The sequence below is a fragment of the Ambystoma mexicanum genome, chromosome 13 (assembly GCF_040938575.1).
Source record: "Ambystoma mexicanum isolate Mex_15411 chromosome 13, UKY_AmexF1_1, whole genome shotgun sequence".
Taxonomy (NCBI): domain Eukaryota; kingdom Metazoa; phylum Chordata; class Amphibia; order Caudata; family Ambystomatidae; genus Ambystoma; species Ambystoma mexicanum.
Window position 1 is genome coordinate 326,339,040 of NC_090938.1, and position 21,292 is coordinate 326,360,331.

General features: G+C 44.5%; 1 protein-coding gene across 1 annotated transcript in view; it reads right to left on the reverse strand.

Moving 5' to 3' along the window:
• The window catches only part of NFATC4 (nuclear factor of activated T cells 4), an 889,306-nt gene that overhangs the window by 493,813 nt on the left and 374,201 nt on the right, over positions 1-21,292 (reverse strand). Inside the window, exon 3 of the mRNA XM_069633813.1 lies at positions 20,700-20,862. Within this exon, the coding sequence (XP_069489914.1) occupies positions 20,700-20,862 (163 nt within the window). The remainder of the gene's footprint in view (positions 1-20,699; positions 20,863-21,292) is intronic.

Sequence of the window (21,292 nt, forward strand, 5' to 3'; positions counted from 1 at the left end):
GGATGTCTGGTCCCAATACACATCCTGGGTGCCAGAGAGTCTAGGGTGGTGTGAATGCCTTGGACCACCGTGGTCCGTGATAGGTCCACGTATGGTGTGAGTGTTGATGAGCGGATCTCCCATTGGGTCCCCTCTGTTTTGGCGCAAAGGGAACCGTGGATAAGAGGGGGCTGGAAACGCCACTATCATGTCGATCTCCTGAGTTCTCACGAACAAAGGAACACAGGAGCCAAGTATCCTGCAACCACGAGGCTGAACCGAGGAATCGCTGGTGACTCGCTGAAGGACTGCTCCTCTGCACTGCTGTCGCTTTGTGAAACCCTTTTTACCTGTGATCGAACCAGAAGGCCTGTACTGGTACTTCAACCCTTGGAATAGTGGGAACAGCTATTCTCGGCATCTTCACCATCTCCTGCACGTAAGCCTTCGGAAGTGTCTCTGGGCCATCCAGCAGACTGACCAGCCTACCCAGGAGTCTTGCTCTGTAACCGCCGCCAGGTTGTGTTGTATTTCAAGTCCTTGTCACTCTCACACGATTCGTACACTTGGCATTCCCAGGTCTGAAGTGAGTAGTGTACATTTGGCTGAGATACACACGGCCGCTCCGTTGCCCTGCTGTGGTAACAAACTGTGCGGGTTCACTTCGTTTGGGACATCTTTAACTCAACTCTGCTGCTGCAGAATCTACACGACGACGAGACGTCCCCTGCTCCCCTGAACCTGCCAGCACTGAAACTGACGCGGAGAAGCCTGGGTCAGCTTGCATCGGGGACCGGTGAGTAGCATAGCTAGGAACTGGTCGCCCTCCTGCAGGAGCCCATAGCTTTTCCCCGCTGTGTCAAAACAGCACGCCTTTCCGTGCTCGCACTCTGCTTCGGCCCACAGTGGAGGCTGCGCTTGAGTCGCGGAACTCTGTTCTTCTTCATTTGTGCACCGAACTGAACTGCCCGATTCCCTCGAAGAGACTCCCCTTTTTGCCCGTTGGCACCAGCGTGTGCAGGTACTTTTGAGCACAAGGCCCCACTCTTCGTAGGGCTTGGACTTCCTTTTAGTTAGGTGCCTCTGAAGGCGGACTGGGTCTAATCATTATTTCGCACTGCCTGTTTTCCTCCCCTTCTAGGTGGACTACACATTTCGTGCATCGTGGTGGGATACGACTGAAGGTATCCAGTGTTGCGCACGAACTAAGACATTTCAAGTTATTCCTACCAGGACACGTAGTGAATTGTTATAGTATAACTTTAAAAAGGCCATAGTCCTATCTAACAGTATGGAAACAAATACCTTGTTAACTTTAAATGCTTCCAAATCAGAAACATTGAAAAAGATGTGTGCGGAGAGAGGCGTTTCCTCTCAAGGCACGAAATTGGATATGATCCAAAGAATCGTGGCGTGGCAAGAAGCGCAGCTTGACGCTATAACTTCTGAGGACAGTGCGGAAGGAGGTGGGGCTGCTCTCACTGGTAGAACCGATGGTTCTGCCGCTGCACTGATCCACCGCGACCACGAGGAAAGGGAGGATGAGATGTCTAATGTTTCCTCTGCCAGTGTTGATGGGTAGGCTATGCTTGAATTCAAGAAGCAAGAGCTGCGGTTTAGGCAGAAGGAGCTTGAGTTCAGCAGAGCCAAACTACAAATCGAACAGGCAGAAAAACAGAAAGACAGGGATCACCAGTTGGAACTGGGCAAGCTTCAGGTTGCAAATGGGTCCAAGGGTCCTGGACATGGGTCTGGGGCCTCCTCTCATCCACGGTTTCCGAAAGATCTGCTCAGTGTGTATGAGGAAAGGAATGACATTATGGACTGGCTGAATGCGTTTGAGTATGCATGTGAAGTTCAACAAGTTGACAATGCTGATAAGATTGCCTGTTTACTCAGCAGACTCCCCCATTCTGACTGTAGTGCCATTATGGAAATGTCGAAGGCTGAGCGAGCTGATTTCGCAATGTTAAAGCAAACTCTCATTTTAAAGTTTGGAAAGACTCCTGCCCAATATTTAAAACGATTCCGAGAGTACAAGAAAAAAGAAGGTGGTACTTGGGTATCTTATGTCACCGAATCCTTAAAAAACTTGACTGGCTGGGTCGAAGGTTATAAGGTTTCTACCTTTGAAGGCATGATAAATCTTGTCATGCTGTAACACATTTTTGCCTCTTCTTCCCCGGAGCTTAAGCAGCATTTGGCCGATTCGAAGGAGATAGATCCTAAGAAGCTGGCCATTGCAGCAGACTTATGGGTGTCACACTGAGTGTCCCATAAGGACAAAACTCATCCTGGTAAGCAGGAGGAAGGGAAAAAGTCCAAAGATAAGGAGGGTGGAGAATCTGATAAATCTTCTTCTCAAAAGGGCCACAAAAATAAAAATAAGGGTAAGACACAAGAGAACTCACAGGGTAGTGGAGGTCAGCCTCCGAAACAGAACTCTGGTTACAATAAGCCTCCCTATGTAAGCCGACCCAATGGATCTTGTTTTGCTTGTGGAGCAACTGACCATGTGAAGGGGGATCCCCGGTGTAAGGTTAAACCTTTGGGGGTCCACTCCGCTAATCTGGCCTTCTCCTCCTACGAGGAAGAAGAGATTACAGGAGCATCCTTCTCCTCAGACTCATTTCCCAGCGGGATAGAAGCTGAGGTAGTTTTAGTTTCCCTGGGTTCCTGGGAGCCTAAAGTCGCAGAAGCTTATGCTAGGATTCCAGATAATACCAAGCACTACTTTAAAGACAGCGTGCTGATCAATGGAGTGGATACTCCAGCTCTTAGGGATAGTGGGTGCAGTCGGACTGTAGTGGATTCTACCTTGTTAGACTCAGAGGAAGTTGCCAGAGCTACTCTGATGCCCATTAAGTTGGCTGACGGCCCACTCCGCATGTTCCCAGAAATACCTGTAAATCTTACTTTAAATGGTACAGCAGTCAGGATTCCAGTGAGCATTCAGAGAAACGTCCCAGGAAAGGTCTTGTTAGGCAATGATCTCAGAGCTTTAGGGCTCGTAGGAGACACTGCTGACAGACCCTACACACGGTCTCAAGCACGGGCAGCATTGGCCAAGACCAATACGCCGCCCCAGCCGAAGGGGAAACCCAAGGCGAAAGGAGTAAACAAGTCAAGACGAGGGAAAGAGAATATTCCCCCTAGCTCGCCTACCACTGCGGTGGAGGAAGTTGGTCAATCGCCCGGGCCTGACGAGGAGGTGGCGATCCCTGAAGTATTTGACCCCAACGACCATCCGGAAATAAAAGACTTGTTAGTAGAAGGTGGTCCTGACAGCGAATAATTCAGTAAAGGCCAACGTGAGTGCCCATCTCTGGAAGGCCTAAGGAGACAGGGCTGCTCCCAGCTTGAGGGTGAACTTCCTGGGACGCATCAGATTTATTGGGAAGGTGGACTCCTGTATAGTGAGCCCACAGCGTCTACAGAAGGAGACCATAGGAGGTTGGTGGTTCCCCTTGCTGTAAGACCCTTCCTCCTGCAGTTGGCGCATGAAGTGCCCCTTGCTGGTCACCTTGGTATTAAGAGGACCAAGCAAAGGTTATCCATGCACTTTTACTGGCCCAAGATGGGGGTGCAAGTAGAAAGTCACTGCAGGAGTTGTGCCTCCTGCCAGTTATCTGGTAAGGTTGGCTCGACAATCCAAGCTCCATTGGTACCACTCCCAGTTGTGGGAGTACCATTCGAAAGGGTAGGGATCGACATTGTTGGTCCCCTTGACCCCCAAACATCCTCAGGCAATAGGTTTATCCTGGTGCTGGTCGACTATGCAACCAGATATCCTGAGGCCATCCCATTGAAATATGTAACTGCTAAGTCAGTTGCATAAGTGTTACTTGGCATCTTTACTAGGGTTGGCTTCCCTAAAGAAGTTGTGTCGGATCGTGGCAGCAACTTTATGTCGAAGTATATGCAGGCTATGTGGAAAGAATGTGGGGTCACCTACAAGTTCTCTTCTGCATACCACCCCCAGACCAATGGTCTGGTGGAACGTTGCAACAGAACGTTAAAGAGCATGATTGGGGCTCTGGAAGAACCTCAGAGAAGAAAATGGGATCTTCTTTTACCATGCTTACTGTTTGCCTACCGAGAGGTACCACAGGAGGGTGTTGGCTTCAGCCCCTTCGAACTTCTGTTCGGTCATCCTGTACGGGGACCCTTAGCCATAGTCAAAGAGGGATGGGAGATGCCCACTCCCCCTGTTACTACCAACGTAGTAGATTATGTGCTGGGGCTCAGAAAACGGACAGTACTTCTGATGGGCTTGGCTAGTGATAAATTGAAGGCAGGACAAGCGCTGGTGAAACATTGGTACGACCAGAAAGCTTCCCTCATCAACTTTACACCTGGTCAGCAAGTCCTGATCATGAATCCCATAAGGCCTCCAGCTTTACAGGACAAATGGTCAGGCCCTTACACAGTGGTGGAGCCCCTGGGTGAGGTTAACTATTTAGTGGACCTTGGAAGGCCTGGACAGGCTCCAAAAGTGTTTCACGTAAATAGGCTGAAGGCTTTCGTCCCAAGAGTCGAAATCGCAGCACTGCTACTGGCTTCAGATGTTGAGGAAGAGGAGTCTGAACCTCTCCCTGACCTGTTCCAAAGCGGTCCTTCAGATAACTCCTTTGAGGGTGTCCGAGTGGCCCCTCACCTGACTTCTGATCAGCAGGCTGAGGTGAAAAGTTTGCTTAGGCAGTTTTCCCCCCCGTTTTCACAGTCGCCTGGTTTGACACCTTGGTGCAAACATAACATAGACACAGGAGACAGTGTACCTACAAAAAGTAGGGGATACAGGATGTCAGACAAAGTACAGTCTTATATTAAGACCGAGGTCAACAAGATGTTAGACCTTGGGGTGATTGAACCCTCTAGTAGTCCTTGGTCCAGCCCTGTGGTTTTGGTTCCAAAGGCAGCCACTTCTGAATGGAGGTTCTGCGTGGATTACAGGGCTCTGAATGCTGTCACCAAGACAGATGCACATCCCTTGACTGGAACAGATGAGCTGATGGATACTTTGGGTGCCTCCAAGTACCTCAGCACGTTTGACCTCACTGCTGGCTATTGACAAATAGCTTTAGCAGAACATGCCAAGGAGAAGACAGCATTTTCTACTCCAGACGGCCTTTACCAATTCAGGGTAATGCCGTTCGGGTTGAAAAATGCACCTGCCACTTTCCAGAGGCTTGTGAATCATGTTTTGAATGGGTTGGACGAATTCTGTCTTGCATATCTGGACGATATAGCAGTTTTCAGTGCCACCTGGGAAGACCATGTGAAACACCTCGGGATTGTGCTCCAGGCTCTTCAGAAAGCACACTTGACAATAAAGGCTAGTAAATGCCAGATTGGACAAGGCTCAGTGCTTTACCTTGGACATGAAGTAGGTGGAGGGAGGATACAGCCTCTTCCCAGTAAAGTACAAGCAGTACAAGACTGGCCTACCCCCACTACACAGACCCAAGTGAGAGCCTTCTTAGGACTCACGGGGTATTACCGCAACTTCGTGGCAGACTATGGCACCATAGCTGCCCCTCTGACTGCCCTCAACACTCCGAAGAAACCCAAGAAGGTAACTTGGACCGACGAGTGTGAGAAGGCCTTCAATGGCTTAAAAGACTCCTTGTGCCAGGCCCCTGTCCTCAGGGCCCCTGATTATCAAAGACCTTTTATTGTGCAGACGGACGCCTCTGACACTGGGATAGGAGCTGTACTATCGCAAGTAGATGAGAAGGGTAAGGAACACCCTATTGGTTTTATTAGTCGCCAGCTTAAGGACAGAGAGCTCAGATGGTCCACAGTGGAGAAAGAATGTTTCTCTGTTGTGTGGGCCCTACGGAAGCTGAGGCCCTACCTCTATGGGACCCACTTCACTGTGCAAACTGACCATAAGCCCTTAAAGTGGCTAATGAACATGAAGGGAGAGAATCCAAAGTTGCTTAGGTGGTCCATAAGTCTACAAGGCTTCGACTTCACTATTGAGCATAGGCCAAGCGTCCAACATAGCAATGCTGATGGGTTGTCCAGAATGTTTAACCGACCTGAACAAGAGACTCATCCAGAGGTGGATTAGTTCCCCCTGTCCATAGTCTGGGAGGGGCGAGTGTTAGGAAAGATTTCGTAATTGTGGGTAATTTTCCTTCCATGTGGCAACCCCTAAACTTTTTGCTGTTTTCACCATGACCTAGACTTTGCCAGAGAAGTGCAGCCTTCTGCCGCACTCCTCTCGGCTTTCGCTCCATTCTTACGGGGAAACTGACATGCCCTTAAGACAGTCAGTACCGGGAAACGCTGTTTTCCGTAGTTTCTTTATCATGTTGTGGCTTTCGTGCAACATGACACAAGAGGGCACTGTAAGCTAAGTTACTGCTCTCTTGGGTCTCTAGCCTTCTACAGGCCCTAGATACTCTTTTTGGATTGTAACTGATCGGTGCAAGTGAATCACGGACGGGAATGGTGGCAGCGATCGTTTCTTGTGTTTTGAGCTCCTTTTGGCGTTTTAAGTGCGTTTCTCGTGCTTAGCCCAAAATGGTGGCCTGGCTCCCGAAATAGCCAGACCACGAGGCTCCTTTGTCCTGTCCGCTGACCGTCTTGCTCCCTTCACCTTCCCCAGGTCGAGCTGACCCAGGGCCTTCCTTATTTGGGCATGTACTTTCCCGCGAAACACAGATGCTTTCGCTGGCTTCTACAGGCCTTGTGTGTGCCTCCAGGATGTGGGCTGGGATGTCTGGTCCCAATACACATCCTGGGTGCCAGAGAGTCTAGGGTGGTGTGAATGCCTGGGACCACCATGGTCCGTGATAGGTCCACATATGGTGTGAGTGTTGATGAGCCAAGTATCCTGCAACCGCGAGGCTGAACCGAGGAGTCGCTGGTGACCCGCTGAAGGACTGCTCCTCTGCACTGCTGTCGCTTTGTGAAACCCTTTTTACCTCTGATCGAACCAGAAGGCCTGTACTGGTACTTCGACCCTTGGAATAGCGGGAACAGCTATTCTCTGCATCTTCACCATCTCCTGCACGTAAGCCTTCGGAAGTGTCTCTGGGCCATCCAGCAGACTGACCAGCCTACCCAGGAGTCTTGCTCTGTAACCGCCGCCAGGTTGTGTTGTATTTCGAGTCCTTGTCACTCTCAGATGATTCGTACACTTGGCATTCCCAGGTCTGAAGTGAGTAGTGTACATTTGGCTGAGATACACACAGCCGCTCCGTTGCCCTGCTGTGGTAAACTGTGCGGGTTCACTTCGTTTGGGACAGCTTTAACTCAACTCTGCTGCTGCAGAATCTATACGACGACGAGACGTCCCCTGCTCCCCTGAACCTGCCAGCACTGAAACTGACGCGGAGAAGCCTGGGTCTGCTTGCATCGGGGACTGGTGAGTAGCATAGCTAGGAACTGGACGCCCTCCTGCAGGAGCCCATAGCTTTTCCCCGCTGTGTCAAAACAGCACGCCTTTCCGTACTCGCGCTCTGCTTCGGCCCACAGTGGAGGCTGCGCTTGAGTCGCGGAACTCTGTTCTTCTTCATTTGTGCACCGAACTGAACTGCCCAATTCCCTCGAAGAGACTCCCCTTTTTGCCCGTTGGCACCAGCGTGTGCAGGTACTTTTGAGCACAAGGCCCCACTCTTCGTAGGGCTTGGACTTCCTTTTAGTTAGGTTCCTCTGAAGGCGGACTGGGTCTAATCATTATTTCGCACTGCCTGTTTTCCTCCCCTTCTAGGGGGACTACACATTTCGTGCATCTAACGCTTTAGACTCGTTTGTATTTGTATATATATTGTATTGGTTTGGTATGTGTTGGTTTACTAGAGTTGTATTGTGATTTCTCGCTACGGTCATTGTTTTAAAGGCCTTGGAATAAATGTGTATATATTTTTAATATAACACCTGTTTGGAGTAGTTTGCTTTGTGTGCTCATTGCCGGCTTTCAGTCACCCTCACCCCTCTTGAGACCTAGTCTTGACCGCCGCGATCGCTACCCTGATTGGTCTGGCTTGTCCAGAGGTTACCCTGTTCCAAGTAATTAGGTTGGCCTTCTGAACTTCTGCGCCGCCAGGACAGAGTTCAGAAATCCGTCTTAGCACATACAACAAAGGGTATTTTCACAGTTGTGCCACAAGTGATCGACACAGTTGTGTTTCGGCCACAATGGCTTAGTAGAAGCTTGTAGTTGTGGTGGCCTTCATCAGGAGGGACTAGTTGGGGAGTCTGTCCGTGGGTAAGATCTGTGGGAGGGAGGAGAACTATGAGGATCTCAAAACGTACATAATGAATTAGGGGTTAATAAATAACAGCTCATTGGTGCTGGTGAAATACACCAGTGGTGTATGGGAGAGCGCAGTTTACCATCCATCCGTAGTGAGGCGGTATGCTGTTAACCGACCTAGGTGAAATCCTAGGTTTCGTGGTGTGAAAAGATTCACCAGTGGGTGTAGATCGGCCGTGCCGGGGAAACCGGATTCAAACGGCGCTGGGCTTATGATTAGCCATTGATCTAGAGAAGGGGAAACACAAATGTATATCCCTATCAGAACAAAGTGGTGACGAGAGGTACAGTTGGTGAAACAAGAGGTGTCAAAAGTGCAACAGTCTTGTAATGTACAGGAGTCATGGGGCTCTGGGGCAAGCCAGGACATGGCTTACCTGATTCGCATTCTTTCAGTTCTTGCTGGATTCACGGCGGCGATGTAAATGGCTGCCTGCCGTGAATCAGCAGATATGACTGGAAGGGTGAACACTCCCCCCATGTGCTGGGCCAATCCCAGTGGGGGTGTGTGGTGGACTCGTGGAGGTGTCGAATGCACCCTATGATAGGCTTCTAGGTACTGTCACTCAACGGGAGCCATCCCGTGTCTGGGGTGTATGCATCCAGTGTGGAATAGAATAAAGGAACTACACTGGGATGTATTATGGGAAAGGTTGTCCCTGGGAATGCACAGGTAATAGGTGAGAGAGGCGAGCAAGCCCGCTAGTAAGGGGCTCATGTAAATCAACATGACACTGTGGTCACGTGTAGTAGGAGGACAGTGATGCCACAAGCAATAACTTTTGGTTATTTCTATATATATCTATATATATGTCATTCTGGGAGAAAACACCAAAGCAAATTGAACATGCACGTTTCTCTTTGTAAAACAAGTATATTCACATCCATATTTTGCAGAAACAGTACAACAGTAGAACGCCACAGATTCTTGCTGCCAAAGTGTGTGAACAACTTGGGTGCATAAAACGATTTTTTTGTTGCATGTTTTCTGTACATTTGTGAAAACAACTCCAACCTATTGTTCGCAAGAGACCAAAGTGGTGTGTGGTTGGTGAAAAAGGAGGTATTGGGGTCCCACACTTGGGGTACTAGTCATGATTCTAGGAATCGAATGACGGGTTACGAGTGGCATTGGTATGCAGGATCAACAACTCCCCAATGGCTCTATATGGCACCAAGTCTAGGGGAAGTTGGTGGCTGCAGGGATGATTGATCTCGGCAGTAGTGTGACAAAACCTTATACGAGAGAGGGGACTAGTCCCAGAAGTGTTTCCATTCTACTGTAATATTGAGTCCATTCTTTACAGTGTCTAGTCTGTGGACCCATTTCTGCTCCAATCTGGTGAGAGCGAGATTAATATCTCCTCCTCGTTTATGCGGGGTAAGTTGCTGGAGGACGGTCCATGTGAACTGTTCATGTGTGTGTCCTTTTTTGGCAAAATTCTCTACCAAAGGCTTGTCTTGAACTGAGTTTTTGAGGCAGGATCTATGCTCATTGATCCTTTGTTTCACGGGCCTTATTGCTTTGCCAATGTATATGAGATCACAAGGGCATCTGATGACATAAATGACGTGCTTGCTCTCGCAGTTCGTGTGATTCCTCATTGTCCATTTGAAGTTTTTGTGGCTTTAGGTTTTGCTGGTCTTGGTGTATCTACAGGCTACGCAGTGGCCGCAGCTGTAATGTCCAACGACCGGTGGTAGGTTCCAAAGCGTGGGTTCTGTTTTAGCTGGTTCAAGGAAGGTGTGCACTAAGGTGTCCCTGAGGTTTTTATTTTTCTTGAAGGCGAAAAGAGGTTTTTTGGAGAGACTCCCTTCATTCTTGATGAGATGCCAGTGTTTGTTGATGGTGGTCTTGATAAGATGACTTACAGGGCTAAATGTGGTCACACAGACTGTTCTGTCTGTCGGATCTTTGATCTTGGTGGTGAGGCAGATGATGCGGTCCGTGTTGGCGGCTCTTTTTTTAGCGGATTTTATGGACTTCTTGGGGTATCCTCTTTCAGTAAGACGTGTTTGTAGCTGTGAGGCATGTTGTTCGAACTTGTCTCTCTCGGTGCAGTTCCTGCATATACGAAGAAATTGTCCATAGGGCAGGTTGTATTTCAGACCCTGGGGCTGGTAACTCGTAAAATGCAGTAGGCTGTTCCTGTACGTGGGTTTGCGGAAAACTTCGGTTATGAGCTGGTTTCCAGAACGATAGATATGTAGGTCTAAGAAATTAATGCTCTGGAAATCCCAGTCAATGGTGAAATTGATGTGTGCGTTCCGTTGGTTAAGCCACAGGTGAAATGCTGTCAAGGCTTCTTTGCTTCCTTCCCAAATCAGGACATCATCAATGTACCGCCACCAGATTTTGATGTGATCCCTATATGGGTTGTTTTCATGGTACATGTGGTCGTCTTCATATTGGGCCATATATAGATTGGCCACATCTGGTGCGAACGTTGCGCCCATACTCACGCCTTTGACTTGCTGATATATTTGGTGTTCAAACAGGAAGAAGTTTTCTGACATAGCCAGGCGGATACATTTGAGGATGAAGTTGGTGGGTGTAGAAGTAACGTCTGTTCTTTTGTTTAGGCATTTTGCGAGTGCTGTTAATCCTTCACTTTGTGGAATAGAGGTGTATAAGGCCTCGACATCCATAGTGGCTAGGATGGAATTAGGTGTTAAATCAACTGTTTGAAGAATTTTGATAGTTTCCGTGCTGTCCTTAATGTAAGACTTCATTTGGCCCACAAATGGTTTCAGAAAGTGCTTCGTGTAGAGGGACAGAGGTTCCAGTAGGGAGTCACAAGCAGAAAGGATAGGCCGCCCTGGTGGTTTAGTGGCATGCTTGTGGATCTTGGGAAGGATATAGAATGCTGGTATCCAGACACGTGCATGTTCAGTTTGCTTTGGTGTTTTCTCCCAGCATGACATATATATAGATATATATAGAAATAACCAGAAGTTATTGCTTGTGGCATCACTGTCCTTCTACTACACGTGACCACAGTGTCATGTTGATTTACACGAGCCCCTTACTAGCGGGCTTGCTCGCCTCTCTCACCTATTACCTGTGCATTCCCAGGGACTACATTTCCCATAATACATCCCAGTGTAGTTCCTTTATTCTATTCCACACTGGATGCATACACCCCAGGCACGGGATGGCTCCCGTTGAGTGACAGTACCTAGAAGCCTATCATAGGGTGCATTCGACACCTCCACGAGTCCACCACACACCCCCACTGGGATTGGCCCAGCACATGCGGGGCATGTCCACCCTTCCAGTCATATCTGCTGATTCACGGCAGGCAGCCATTTCCATCGCCGCCGTGAACCCAGCAAGAACTAAAAGAATGCGAATCAGGTAAGCCATGTCCCGGCTGGCCCCAGAGCCCCATGACTCCTGTACATTACAAGACTGTTGCACTTTTGACATGTCTTGTTTCACCAACTGTACCTCTCGTCACCACTTTGTTCTGATAGTGGTATACATTTGTGTTTCCCCTTCTCTAGATCAATGGCTAATCATAAGCCCAGCACCGTTTGAATCCGGTTTCCCCGGCACGGCCGATCTATAACCACTGGTGAATCTTTTCACACCACCAGACCTAGTATTTCACCTAGGTCGGTTAACAGCATACCGCCTCACTACGGATGGACGGTAAGCTGCGCTCTCCCATACACCACTGGTGTATTTCTCCAGCACCAATGAGCTGTTATTTATTAACCCCTAATTCATTATGTACGTTTTGAGATCCTCATAGTTCTCCTCCCTCCCACAGATCTTACCCACGGACAGACTCCCCAACTAGTCTCTCCTGATGAAGGCCACCACAACTACAAGCTTCTACTAAGCCATTGTGGCCGAAACACAACTGTGTCGATCACTTGTGGCACAACTGTGAAAATACCCTTTGTTGTATGTTTCTAATTTCGTGTTGTGTACACTGTTTTTGTTTAAAACCACACACGGGTTGAAGAAAAGCCTCGGGCAGCACTGATCCGAGTTACTTGTGTCACCTACTTCGTATACTCATATGTGCTTGTCACTAGGGTACTCATCCTCCACATCCCGATGAGGGTGCACAACTGCACTTCCCTATGTTTTTATTGAGACCTGTCCGGTATCGCTTTCGTGCTTAGCGAAAGTTTGTAATAATTTAAGACACTAGTTTTTGAGATTGAAATAAATATGTCCAAAAACTGTGGATTTTTGTGAGGATCTCGCATCCTGATTATTTGTGTTATCAATATATGTACCCACCTGGGCATATCAGGACTCCGCCAGGCGCCCTTTATTTTCTCTCCTGTACACCCTGAAAGCCTGCTTTCCGGTGAAAAGTCAAAGATATCAGAAGCAAGCCTGGGATATGTCAACTGGCTTTTTCAGGATCCAGTTTCTGGCATGTACTTTGACAAAGAAAATAAATAGGCTCCATCACAAAGGTTTTTTTTTTGCAAAACTTAAAATTCAGACTTTCATTAAACACACGGATTGTGCCTGGAATTATTATCATGTAGCTATGTTAAAATCCTTAGCAACTTTCTCAAGAATGTATTTCCCCTATAAACAACCACAATATAACATTTGCCAATTTCCATGTTTGATGCTAAGGCACATTTTCATGTTGCTTAGATTCAACAAATTGAAGGTGCCATCTAACACGTGAGGCTGGAGAGGTATTCCATTGGGAAATCATAGCTGCATATTGTGAGGTGATGTGGCCCAAGTAGAAAGTGTTAGACATATCATTACTGCTTGCTCTGCCTTGTAAAGTACTATGAGAAACATGTTGAGTACATTCAAGGTATTGTCGGGGAGAACTATTGGCTAAATTGTGCAGGGCTCAGCTTGTCGCTGGCAATAAACATAACGACGGTCTGGCAAGTGGCATAGAGAAAGCTATGTATTTTAGCAGATAGGGTGAAGCAATAGGACAGTTCTGACTCACTCACCGTGTCAGTGACAGAAATGCTGCTATGTGAGGAGCGTTCATTTTGTTTTACAGTCTGGTAGTAATGTGAAGCATATGTACATGGATTTCTTTGCTTTGAAATGTTATATTTTGTATTTTGTGGAAGTTATTTGTAATGCGATTAATGATTGTATTGCTGTGTGAAAAGTACATTATTGACTTTAACACACAATAAAGAAAACAAAATTAAACACAAGACAACATGTGGTCATATCCTTAAAGGCACTCATAGAAAGACTTTGCTGTTCCTAAACTTATAAATAAGAGCTCTTTCAGTTTTGATTCACCTTTTAAATGATGTTTTATGAAAGGCATAACATATGCCCTAGTTGTATTTTATGAACATCTTTGTAGTCTGTACCCGTGTTAATCAATGTATCTTGGTTGTTCTCTTCAAATTAAATTGTGCCTTTCAGGTTTTGGTGTATGATTTTAGTGTTGATATAGATGTGTAAAGGTGTACCAATTGATATTATTTAATGCATACAATACACCTTGTTTTTTTGTCTTCCATCAATGACAAAACATGTTATAGTGCAGCAGATTCCAGTAGAATTTTTTTGCAACTGACAAATTAAATGTATATCAATGCAGTATCAAATTCAGGTTATGGAATGCTTTCAGAGTTGATAGGGTCAATGTATTGCATTTCAGGGAAACTTGGCTACAACACTAGGATTGGAAAGTATGTAAATCAATGATGAGGACGCCCTCTAATGATGTGAGTCTTGGGAGGACATTCTTAACAAAGATGACCAATGGGATGAACTTACCCAATTGAGGAAAAGGTTAATACGAATCGAGTTACATGCTATAATCATGTTAGAGTATGTCAAGAATCAGACCCTACCACAAGGACTTATTGTCAAAAACGAACCGAGATTGTTTTTGGACAATAATGATTTTAAACTTAAATGGAGCTATATTTCTAATAAATGTGGCCGAGATTGGCTTCTCTTAATAATTGAGACAGCACAGGAAACTGCAAAGAAAATAGAAGTGGATTTAAAAACACTGGAAGAAGAGATAAAGAAAAAAATTTGAAGTTGAAGCTTTTAAGTACAGCTTAGAGAAACATCTTAAAGAAATGCAGGATTTTAAGACTGAAACAATTACAGAACGAGTAAAACGAATGAAGAAGGATGTGCTGAATTTCTCTCATGATAAAGCATTCATATATACCAATAAGGACTACAAATTTGGTGATTCTAAACCAGGACAAAATTCCAACCAGCAACAAAATCGTAGAGTCTGGTTTAGAAACACCTCATATAGCTCTAGTGGAGGTTCAGATGAAAATGAGGAATATAATAGAACAGGACCGAGTGGTAACAGCAGTGAAGGAGATAATAGACCCAATCGAAGTAGAGAGGCAAGAGGCAACAACTGAGGTAGGAATGGACAATGTCAGCCTTTTTTAGAGAGAGGCAATGCACAAAGACAATAGGCTCTGGATCGAATGCAGACCCGGAGTCACAGGGGTTGGTAGTGAACCTCTCCGCCACCATGTTGACAGACAAAGAAACAGCAGTTTTGAACAAAGGTTTAAATTATGCAATATCGAAGTATCATAATCCTTTTGAATTTAGAGTGGAATTCCAGCAATTCATGAGGAAAGTCCACTTAAAAGAATATTTTGAAAATAATCCATTCAACAGCACTGACAACCATAGTGGACTTAGAAATCCCTCAACTCTTTGTGCCCCTTACCATTCTTTTTCTCCCAAATCCATCGTCTTTGAAAAGAAAGTAATGGAAGACATACGAGTCCTTGAATCTAAGGGTATTCTGAAACACTCCAATCTGAGTAAGAATGAACAAACTATTTTGAAATTTTTGGGCTCAAATCCCAATATTATCATCTGACAAGCTGATAAAGGTGGTGCAATAGGGATTTTAGACAAGTCTCACTATGTAGCAGAATGCCTGAAATTACTGTCAAATACCGACCACTACAAGAAAATAGACAGAAATCCTAGCAAGGAGTTATCCATGACTATCAAAGAAAAAGTGACCAAAGCAGTAGATTTGGAATTCATTACCAAACAAGAAGGAGAGTATCTTATGAGAGAAAATGGTAGAATACCAATCTTTTATATACTGCCAAAGATCCATAAGAATTTGGAAAAACCACCAGGTAGACGCATTGTCTCCGGTATAAACTCTCTGTTGGAACCTCCTTCCAAATATGTAGACTTTTACTTCCGACCATTTATTCCTGGCATGAAGAGTTATGTAAAAGACACTACCGATGACATCAATAGGATTGTGGGCAATCATTTCAATCCAGATGAAAATCTTCTTTTATGTCTTGATATACAAGCTTTATACACCAACATACCCCAATTAGCAACTTTGGAAGTGATAGAGGAAACTCTTTTGAAAAGGGAAGGTGACCACCCTGTCCCAAATTCCTTTATTAAATGGTGTACAGAAATGGCACTCACAAACAACTTTTTCCAATTCATGGGCCAGTTCTACATACAGGTAGAGGGAACAGCGATGGGGCCCGGTATGGCCCCCAATTTAGCTAACCTTTATGTGAACATGTTTGAAGAAACTGTCATCTATCGTAGTCTCAATCCCTTTCAAGACAACATCCTATGTTGGTTGAGATACATAGATGATATTTTTGTCATCTGGAAGGGAAATGAAGAAGAGACCAATAATTTCAATGGGTGGTTGAATGAACAGAATAGATACCTTAAGTTCACCACGAATATGAGCAACACTGAGGTAAACTTTTTGGATATCTCCATATACCACCACCAGGGTGTGTTGTTAATTAAGACATTCACCAAAGAGACAGACAAGAATGCCTTTCTCCATTTTAATAGTCACCATGCGCAACATGTAAAAAATAATTTGCCTTTTGGACAATTTTTGCGGATCAAAAAAAAACAGCAGTACCAATGAATCTTATGAGCAAGGTGCAAATAACTTGATTGCGAAACTCACTAACCGAAGCTATCCTAAACGCCTAGTTAAGGATGCAGCAAAGAGGGCATTTGACAACAATAGAGAAGCCCTCCTGGATCAACAACTGCATAGAAATAGGGATATCACGGAGACTCCATTAGACTTTGTTAATACCTTTAGCAATTTGTCATACAAAATGATGGGTATTATCAATAAAAATTGGAACAAAGTCATGACAAAAGAATGCAAAAAACCTTTGGTAGCATTCAAGATGAGCATCACCATGCGTAATCTCGTAATGAGGAATGACATTGGCAACAACAAAAATAAAGAATTCCAACAGACAAGACTATGGGGTCTTCCTCCGGTACTAGGACATCACCCATGTGGAAATTGCACCATGTGCATACAGACTAGAAAGACCAAAACAGTGAATCTGGGTTTAGAAAAAGAATGGAATATCACAGAACATACTAATTGTAATACGGAAAATGTGATATATGTAATCAAATGCTTTGACTACATTGGAAAGACTAAATCGCAAATGTAAAACGAGAATGACTGAGCATGAGAGTTGTATTAAAAATAAAGTGGAACAAGCACCACTCGTAAAACATTTTTTTGAAAAAAATCATAAATGCACCGACTTCATTTGGACAATCCTAAAACATGTGAAAGGAAGAACACAAGATTTGATAAACAAGAAACTTAAGTTTAGAACAAAAAATAATCTTCCTTACTAAGAGCCATATTCATGGTCTAAATGAGGGTATTGAGTGGCACAATGCATAAAATAGAATACACCCATGTGCTCAGCCAACTCGTTAACAAATGGGGACTTTGTTATATAGGCACAAATAGTGACTGGTTACTATAATGTATAAGAATTGTAAGGTTGTGTTTTTTTGACATTTAAAGGGAAGCTGATTGTGAGCAGCCTGATTATCGTTGAAAATGGTAACATTGCTGTGTTGATATGCAACATTGAATCCATAAGGTGACCCTTTTGAAATATGTAGAATTAGATACTTAGTGGTAAATGGCATTTCTTTTGAAAATGTTTTTCTTCACACCGTCAGGGGATCCTCTCAATGTGGTATAGGTGTTTATATATATATATATATATATATATATATATGTATATATATATATATATATATATATATGTCAGAGGCACGCATCAGAGAAATCTATCATAAGTGTGGAATTCCATCTCACAGACTTTAATTAGGAATTTCATCCACTAGCTTTGGGCAAATTGCCTCATTTTTAAGGCTCACCAGTATTTGGGACCACTTCTCCCAATCTACACACATATATGATCATGGCCTTTTCTCCGACCTGATTTAGGTTTTACATCTACTATTTTTGGGCATCCCGCCACACATAAGGCCCGTTTACAATTGGGACTACATTTCCCAATAGGCGTCAATGAACATGTATATATGAGCATGGCCTCCTGATAGACTCGAACTGACATTGGCTCACTGCATAAAAGTGTAGGTTTTTCTATATTTGGGACTACATATCCCAACATGCCCTCCGAAAAACTCGTGTTAGCAAGCATGGTCTTTTTTCCATCAGGTCGTGATGCACGTGTGCGTCATCGCGCGGTTGTGCAATGACGTAATCGTGACGTGTGACATCATCGTGTTGCACGTGATGTCATCACGTTGCATGTGACGTCATCGCATCACACGTGCAATACTTATAGCGGCCATTTTAAAACTAAAATGGCACGCTCAATGTGTTTGGATGTGGAAATCCCTTAGAGACTTGGATTCTTAGGTAAGAATGGTGTGTTGTTGATGGATGCAATTATTTATTTATTTTTGGTACTGAACCCTTGGCTCTATCTTAAACCTAGACTTTTACTAAGATATATGGAATGGCTAATTGCTTTCTGACATTAGTGAGTTTAAATTACATCAATTGTTTTCAGATGCATCTGGACTATAGATGCATTTTTGACCAGTTAGATGTGGGACCACATTACCAACAGAAATTTCCACCTGTCGAATTTTTTAACACCAATGGTCTGACTAATGGCTGGTGTTCCCTTAAGGAGAGAATATACATCGTGACAATTCCCCTCTGAGAAATTGTTACTAAATACATTTTGTGCATTCTCATGTGAGTTTGGACTCCATTATGCTAGGTTTTGACACCTCTGTGTGGTCTGTTTTTCCCTTTATAGAATTACACAGAGCCTCCATCACATGACCCATTTATATGGTTAATACATTAGTAGAACCTACCTGCTTCATCTATAGGTAAGAGGACCAAGTTACAGAAATAAGAACTATTCTATTCAGGTCGAAATAGATTTTAGATGGTCTTTTTCTGTGTTTTTTGTCATTTGCAGAATAAATAGGAGACTGGAGGGATCTTCCCAATTTGAATAGGAAATCGCTCCTATTTTTACCAATTGAATGGTTCAGCACTGTGGAATTAAATACCACAGCCAAAGAGGTATGTAAGTCAGAAACATACCAAGCACCCTATTTGGATCGGGGTGTTTTGAAATCTAATAATAAGATCAAAAAATAACTAATTTAGTAACAGTATTGTCTTTACCTACAGGGCTCACCATTGCTTAAAGAAGTGGCAATAAGAGAGTGATAGGAAGGAAAACTTTTATCACTATCTCAACACAAGCAATTTTACCCCTGATGAATGTCCTGCATTTGTCTGTGTTTTTAGGACAGAAACTTGTACAAGTTGGGTTTGAAAAATACACTTATAACATCTTAGAATATGACCAAATAGTCCAGTGTGAAAGTTTGCACGGAGAAGTGTTACAATTATTTAAAATCAACCCACAGTATGTGTTTTCTTGTGTTCTGTAAAGTATATGTTTTATTCGTTTAACATATTACGTTTGACATTGAGTTTTATGTAATATGATCATTTTTAAGATTGTTAAAATTAAATAAAAATATGTTTGAATATGGAAACTTTATGAACCATTAGCCTTGGTCCTATTTTTGTGGTACAGACACATGTTAATATATCTTCTTTGCGAATATCATATATCTTATCCATGTGGTAAGAAGTGAATCGATCCTTTAAACATGGTTTATGCCGTTGGAGAATAGTGTGAGTCTTGGGAGACCTGAACATCGCAGGTCTTCTGTTATATGGTACACATGTGTTTTCAGGGCATACACAGAATCTCTTTTTGCATTTACACTCGTCCTTCAAACTAGTACAAGTGTCTTGGTCCCCTCTGGTGTCAGCCCTCAGCCTTCTCCCATAAACAGCTGTGTTGAAGTCATACCGAGGGGTTTTAGTTGCACAGGATGTTGTTTGAAATGTCTTGTCTTTCTGGCGTTATCCTTGAGTGGCACATACATGAGTTTGCATTAAGGACATTTGGGTCAAAATGCAATATGTGCTATTAGGAGGCGCAGACAATAATTGGATGCATGAAGTGAAAGAAGTGCTTCAGAAATGGCAGGAGTATCTATTTTATATAAGGAAGGGTGCATGGCAGGCTCCGTAAGGGTGCATGGCACTACTTATAAACAACAAGGTGATAGGATTTGATACCTGATCATGACATACTCATGGCTCTGGGGTGAACATCATTTGGAGAGACTGGTGCTTACCATTACTTCTTTGAAATTCTAGTCAACCAGTTACAAATGTTTTTTGCTGGATCCATTTGGTGGCGTTTAAGATTTTGGTAATCTAAGCTACTACAGAGAGACAAAGAGATGATTCCAATCCCACCTTAGAATATAGTAAGGGGGCCTCTTCAAATCTGTTGCCCCAGACTTCACCAAGCCCTGTGACAGTCCTGATTTTCAGCACCCTGAGAAGCTGTGCATGAACAAAGGAAGGACAAGTAGAGACGGAAGCTGTGCATGAACAAAGGAAGGACAAGTAGAGACGGAAGCTGTGCATGAACAAAGGAAGGACAAGTAGAGACGGCCACATCATGCGCTTCTTCTTTCAGTTAATACAGTAGTGCACTGGGCGCAATTCTCAGCACAGGCCCCTTTAACTTCATCCACACTGGAATGTGACAGGGGGTTGATGGTGAGCTTGTGGCTAATGCACTGAGGTCGGTGGAGTTGGTCACTGGTGGCTCTCCCACCACCCAAGTTCAGAGATTGAGCTTTCCCCGGGAGATTACTTGAAGAGCGCAAAGTCTTGCATACTTTGGGACAATCCAAAGGTTCATCTGCTATAAGGAGAGGGTGGAGTGGGAGTAAGCTTGTGCTTGATCTTGAAGGACTAATATATTTCATAAGTGGCCCTTTAGAAAAGCATGGAATTCCCGTATTTTAGTCAGTTTATTCAAAAATGGTCAGGTAAAATACATGAGTTGCATTTGCTTCATAATTTTCTGGAGGGGAGAAACTTACGGTTTTACCTTGCTTAGTCCAAATTTTAGGTAAGTATTTACATCACAGAGGTTTGAAATGTCACCAGTCACTACAGAATCCAACTAATTGCGGGCCATGTATTAAGATCATTTCACAAAAGCTGCCAAACTCGTAATCACAAATGTATAGTATGGTCAAGGCCCACAGCGTGTGGTGGACTCACCTTACCTTGACTACAGGATGCCCCCCGGGAGAGGCCTTCACGGCCCCTCGGCTTCCTTCTGTCTCGTAATGGGCCCTGTGGTGGGATCGTGGCTGCAGTTCCACTTTCAGCTCGTATTGCTCATATTGGCTGGGGAGAGGCCAGTCCAGAGGTGGCAGGACAGTGGATCTGCAAAAGAGATAGCTAAAGTAAGGTAGGTAGCTCTGGCAATGCATCACAGACCTCACCTGCAGCACACTAGCCTATCACTGAGTACTCACAATCAACTCTTGAAGGGCTCCTAATTCCTACCCTCCTACCCTCAATGAGGCTACTGGGACTTGAACTTAGCTTTTACAATGCACCTCATTCGTTACCTAGAGCACCTTGCTGCTCCAGAACTCAGAGAATCTAGCAAATTATCCAATGCAGACTTGCCACACCACACGCTATTGTGCTCAGGGCATCCATCCACATATCTGACTGTACTTCCATCCTAACCTGCTGTGTCAGTCCAATGCCACATCCTCAACTGTGTCAAAACACACAAATCCTGACTGCCTGCTATTCCAGTATGGGGCCCTGTGTACAGCTCTGCTGGTGCAACTTAGGTTAGACA